The 6,026-nt window shown below is 61.3% G+C and overlaps 1 protein-coding gene across 1 annotated transcript in view; it reads right to left on the minus strand.

Moving 5' to 3' along the window:
- The window catches only part of UBAC1 (UBA domain containing 1), a gene marked incomplete at its 5' end in the record, with an annotated part of 31,464 nt that overhangs the window by 20,567 nt on the left and 4,871 nt on the right, over positions 1 to 6,026 (minus strand). Inside the window, 3 exon segments of the mRNA XM_027766280.1 lie at positions 538 to 643; positions 826 to 928; positions 3,093 to 3,200. Of these exon segments, the coding sequence (XP_027622081.1) occupies positions 538 to 643; positions 826 to 928; positions 3,093 to 3,200 (317 nt within the window).

The following is a 6,026-nucleotide window of genomic DNA, read 5'->3' on the forward strand; positions in this document are numbered from 1 at the left end:
CCTCGCACCAGCCGCTCCGTGGCCTGAGGCACCGACATGCTGTGGAGGAGAGCGGCTCCAGCCTGCCCCTGCCTGCCTGCGCTTGCCCAGGCAGGGGCCCGGGACCCTAGCCACCCTGGCGTCAGCGGGCGACCAGGAGAGCCTCACACGGGGATGACCATCCCGAGAGCGGTGGGGCAGAACCCCTGCTAGCCAAGGGGGCCCCAAGATGTGCGCTGAGCTAGGCCACGCCCACCGTCGCCGGGCTTACTTAGGAGCCCCACAGAGGCCAGCCAGGACTCCTTGAGGGATGGCCCACAGTCGACACCCTGCAGGGCAGGCTCGGGGTGGGGGAGCACGCACGCCCCGACAGCCAAGAGCACACGACTCGGCACTCTCATCTGCCAAGAGGGAGAGGACCCGGGACCCTGGGGCTCTCAGACAACAGGCCTGGCTAAGATGCCTGTCAGCGGCGCACGCAGGATCAGAGTCAGGACAGGAGGTGCCACCCCGGGAGCCCCCCAGCCCCAGCCCCAGGCCAGGAGGCCGGCGACATACTGGCTCAGCCGCAGGGCCTTGGCCGCCCTGGTCTCGGGGAAGCCCATCTCCGTGAGCTGCCGCAGAGCCGCCTCGTCCACCCGCTCGTCGTCTTCATCCAGCATTGCTGCAGGCGAGAGGGCAGCCCTGATGCCCACGGCGGCTGAGCCCCATGCCCGCTCTCGCGACGGTGCTGCCACAGCCCCCAAGGCGGGAGTGGAGGGGAGAGCGCTGCTCACGTCCCCATGCGACCACGGGCTGTAGGTGCCGCCGGGAGTGGGTGGCCGCCCGGTGCTGGCGGGCACATACCGTTTGCCTTCTTAAACAGTTCCACTGCATCGGGGTTCAGCGCCAGCAGCTTCTGAGCCACCTCAATCAGGGACACCAGGATCTTCCGGAGCTCTGTCTGGAACTGCAGCGGGAAGAGAGAAGGTCGTTTCTCTAAAGCCCAAAAGCATACCTGAACGGCGGCTCCACTCCTGTACTGCGAGGGCCAGAACCACACAGCTGAGGCCAGAGGCGGCAGAGTAAGCCACGGCCCACATGCCAACTACACAGCTCAGGTGCCAGACCTGCAGCTTAAAACCATGCTGGGCACGTCCGTGTGCATGCCCAGAACCTCCACGGAGAGGGCAGCAGAGCAAGGACCGCAGTGGGTCCATGCCTCCTGGTGGGTGCTTCCTCACTCTCCCAACCCCCTTCTTTGTCTCTCCCTGGTGAATACATGTGAGTACATAACAAAAACTAAATTTTAAAAGTTATTTTAAAAAGTAGTACAGGGGCCAGTAGATGGCATAGCAGTTAAGGTGCTGGACTCCGACGTGATGTACTGCGGTTTAAGTCCCACACCTGGCGGCTTGGAACTCATGCCGAGCACATGTGTGCACTCAGAATCCCCGGGAGAATGGGCAGCAACATGGTCGTACCCCCAGAGGGTCATTTCTCACATTCCCTCTCCGGCTGTCTTTCTGGCAAGCGCGTGAACCCTAAGGCAAGAACCTAAAAAGTTTTAAAAGGGTGGGCAGCAGGTGGCATACTGGTTGGAGCACTGGATTCTCACAGGGCCAACTGCAGTTCAAGTCCTGGACCTGGTGGCTTGAAACTCAGGCCAGGTGCATGTGCGTGCATGCCCAAAATCCTGATAGGAGGGTGGAGGAGGAGCTGCGATTTGACCAGCCCCCTTGGCGGGTGATTTTTCTCTTTTTGTCTCTTTCTCTCTCTTTCTAACAAGCACACGTGCCCTAGAAAAAAAAAGGAAAGAAAAAAATCTCAAAAAAAGGAAAAGGAGGACCAGCAGTTAGCATAATGGCTATGTAGCTGGACTCCCACATAGTCAACTGCAGTTCACGTCCTGGCCCCGGTGGCTTAAAAACTCACGCTGGGCGCGTGTGCGTGTGTGCCCAGGATCCCGAGAGGATAATGGAGGAGAAGGGATTGCAGCGTGGCCATCCCCCCTGGGGGGAGATTTCTCGCTTTCTGTCTCTGTCTCTCTCTGTCTGGCGAGCGCACGCGCACTGTAGTAAAAACCTCTTAAAAAAAAAAAAAAAAGGGAAAGGGACACCGCTCTCCTCGCAGAGCTCAGACACACCGAGCAAGGGGAGGCTCTGCAAGGAGGAGCTCACAGCAGCGGGACAGTTCTGTCCGTCTGTCTGCACAGACTGGCCATGGACGGAAAAATGTCCCGTGACGATCGCTGAACACTGACGGTGACACCTGTGTGCCAAGCATCCGAGAGGCTGGCACCACCTAACCAAAGACCTCCCTCTGGCTTCGTGGCAGGGTGCAGACTGCGCAGTGGCCCAGCCACAGTCTTTGCTGGTCGCCTGCTGGGAGCACGGCCAGGGCGTCCCGACAGCACGCACTGCAGCCAGTCAGCCTCCCCAGCACAGTGGAAGGGCCAGCAGGTGGGCACCCGGCCTGTACACGGAGCAGCTGCCCGGCCGTGCGAGACACGACACCACACCAGGAAAGGCACGTCGGAGCTGGATGTTCGCATGCCCAGGAAATGCACAGGAGGGGCCCCGTCCCAGTCAGCCAGAGCCCTCTAGGGGGACCTCAGAGAGCTGCTAAGGGAGCGGGCTCTTGGCGGGCCAGTCAGGCCTGGCACAGGATGGTCCCCGCCCTGCGGCCCAAGGCCTGCATACTGGGGTGTGTCCTTGCGGGCACTACAAATGCCTACCCTCAGACTCAGCACTTTCTGACCCGGAACACCCAGGAGCTCAGATTCAATCTCAAAGCTCTAACCAAAGCCAGGGTTCCCGATACCTGTGGGCACCGCCTTGGCCAACGTCTACCTGGGGAGGCCCAAGCCGGGCGCCCGGGCAGCAGAGGGCATGAGCAGCACTTTCAGGACCCTCCCTTCCACAGCCCTGGGCTCCTCGGTCTCCCTCCTCCCAGTCCTGCCTTCCAGCGTCTTCAACTCTGCATTTTGAAATAGTTGTTTACACAAAAGCAGCAAAAATGGAAGAGCCCGCGTACACCCTCTGCTGGCTTCCCAAACACTCTCTGGCTCTTCCTGCAGCTCCCGCCCACCACCAGCCCAGCGGCCCGCACTCACGTCTCTCGCCGGCACTCACGTCTCTCATGCTGGTCTGGGCCACGGCCCGGTCCGTGCTGTAGGAGGGCAGGCCGGCGGTCGCTTTGAGGATAGCATCTCTATCTGGAGCTTTCTGGTCTTGTTTTTTCTGCACAGAAATAAGCAAAGTCAGAAACAGCCTACATGCAAAGGCAGTGGGGCTTGTACCCAAGGCCACAGAGCCCCAGCCAGGGAGAAGCCGGCCTCCTTCAGACCTAGAGCTGTGAACACCTCTGCAATTACAGAGGGCTCTGGACCGGCCTCAGGGAGGGAGACTGGACGAGAAGCTGAGGCAGTGACTCCTGCCTGCTGTGGACAGAACATGGCAGGGTGGGCCAAGGGGAGGAGACTGCAGAATGATAACCACTCGGGCTGTGGCGGGGCCGGGACAGACGCGCCTTGGAGGGACTACGCAGCCTTGCAGGTGAGCCTCAAGGCCGAAGCACACACATGCCCCTGCTTCTGGACTCCCACGCCCATGGCCCAACGTGGCAGCAAAGGGCAGATAGAAGAAACTCACGAGAACAGGAAGAGTGGGAGAGCGAGTGAGACCAGGTGAGCCACGGACACATCCTCAGAGCACAGAGGTGGGGACCGAAGCAGCCTCCAGGCCAACCCGGGGCCGCGGGAGACGGTGCTTGCAGCGGCCAAGACAGGCCAGACCTCAGGGCTGCGAGGGCTGAGGTGAGCTGTGGGCACTGCCTTGGCCAGCATCTACCTGGGGAGGCCCAAGCCAGGCGGCCGGGCAGCAGAGGGCATGAGCAGCACTTTCAGGGCCCTCCCTTCCACAGCCCTGGGCTCCTCGGTCTCCGGGACATGGCGAGGACAAACATGCCGTGGCACAGAAGGGTAAGAGGAGGGTCTGCACCCCAACCAAGCCCACTGCTGGAGCAGCCTCAGGCACAGAGAGCCCCACAGCCTGCCAGGGTCTCTGAGCAGTGACAGAGAGCAGGTCACGGGGCCGAAGGGAGCGTCCAACATGGAGACGAGACCATGAGGGCATGAAGGGAGAGACAGGGAGGAGGAGGGCATTTAAAAGCCAAGAAACAGGGCCGCCGAGGGCACAGACCACACAGGGCTGCCGTACGGGATGGCCCTGTGGCCTGCTAATTAAGAAGACCAGACCCCACATGGCCGACTGCAGTTTAAATCCTGGCCCTGCTGCTTGAGAGACAGCCTGGGCACATGTGCACGGGGAACCCAAAACCCAACAGGAAGGAAGGGCGACCCGGCGTGACCACGCCCACCGAGGGAGGCTGTCCCTTTTGCTCTGGGAGTGCCTGCGTCCTCTGATGCCACGCACACAGCACTAACTGGAGGTCCAGCCCATGGCTACAAGAGGGTTCAAACACCCAAGGGCTGGGAGTAGGATTCTCCCAGAGCCCGGAGGAGCCAGCCCTCATGTCTCAGCATCAACTCAAAGCCCAACGCTGCAGAGCGCAGCCACGCTTGCCTGCCCCTGGCAGCCCGGACGGCGACTTCAGATCAGCTAAGCCCGTGGCGATGTGGGTATGGGGCAGGCCTGCGGCAAAGAAGCGCACACAGGCCCCAAAGATCCTCACAGAGAGGCAGGACGACACGGGCTGTGCAGGAAGACGAGACAGGCCGGGACCAGCAGGCCTGCAGGGACAGCGCCGGAGAGAAGTGGGACTGGCAGGCGACCAAGGTACGCGACCATGCCTCAGAGGGCTCACCTGTGCACCTGGGGAGTACGGGAACGCCAGAGACCTGCCAGGACACTGAGCAAATAGACAGCGCGGGCCATTCAGCTCAGGAGAAGAGTGGAAGGATGGACCGCATGGGCGCTCTGCCCGTGGTGGAAAATAGCACTTAATAGTAAGGGAGGGAACAGCAGATGGTGTAATGGCTATGTGTCGCTGGACTCCCTCGGAGTCGACCGCAGTTCGCGTCCCGGACCCGGTGGCTTAAACTCATGCCGGGCGTGTGTGCGTGCGTGCCCAAGATCCCGAGAGGAGAGTGGAGAAGGGATTGCGGCGTGGCCATCCCCCCGGGGGGTGATTTCTCGCTTTCTGTCTCTCTGTCTCTGTCTTTCTGGCAAGCACATGCACCCTATAGTGAAAATCTCTCAAAAAAAAAAAAAAGTGAGGAAGATGGAGACCACCTCGGCCATGGTCTGAGTGCACTCCTGCGGCAGAAGCGGGGGGAGCCACGGGGGCCTAGAGTCTAAACCCGGTAATTCAGGACAGCGGCCTAAGGCACTCTACGCAGCAGAGGCAGGGGCTAAACGCAGCGGTCTGACCAGCACATGCGGCTCGGGAGTGAGGGCCCACGCGTTCTATGAGACACCTGTGGCACATGTGGCTCGGGTGTGAGAGCCCATGCATTCTATGAGACACCTGTGGAACATGCGGCTCGGGTGTGAGGGCCCATGCGTTCTATGAGACACCTGTGGAACATGCGGCTCGGGTGTGAGGGCCCATGCGTTCTATGAGACACCTGTGGAACATGGCACAGGGGGTGGTGGAGTGGGGGTGGGCGCCTCCCACCCTGGCACCAGGGGCCGCACTCAGTGAGCGCCAGCCAGGCTTCTGGCATGTCCCCAGATGGAGCCTTATGGGAGTTCCAGAATCAAAGCCGCGACTTCAGCGACACACAGAGAGCCGAGGTCTATAAGGTTCTATAAGACACCTGTAGCACAGCGAGGCTTGTTAAGCAGCAGCACTCGAGTGTGCGTGAACACCTTACCATGCGGCACTCTGCAAAGACCTTTGTGAAGAGAGCAGGTGAGCTCGCAGCCCGGCCCGCAGCCTGCCAGGCCATCGGCAGGACGTGTGGCTATGGGCGTAGCTGTGGCCGTGGGCCAGGATGCACTACGAGCTCAGCTACGGGCCTGCAGCCTGGATACCACCGGTCAGCCCGTAACCTGGGAACGGCAGGGCCGGCCCTGCCCTGCCCACAACAGGGCGGGGGGGGG

The sequence above is a fragment of the Tupaia chinensis genome, unplaced genomic scaffold, assembly GCF_000334495.1.
Source record: "Tupaia chinensis unplaced genomic scaffold, TupChi_1.0 Scaffold142100_1, whole genome shotgun sequence".
NCBI lineage: Eukaryota > Metazoa > Chordata > Mammalia > Scandentia > Tupaiidae > Tupaia > Tupaia belangeri.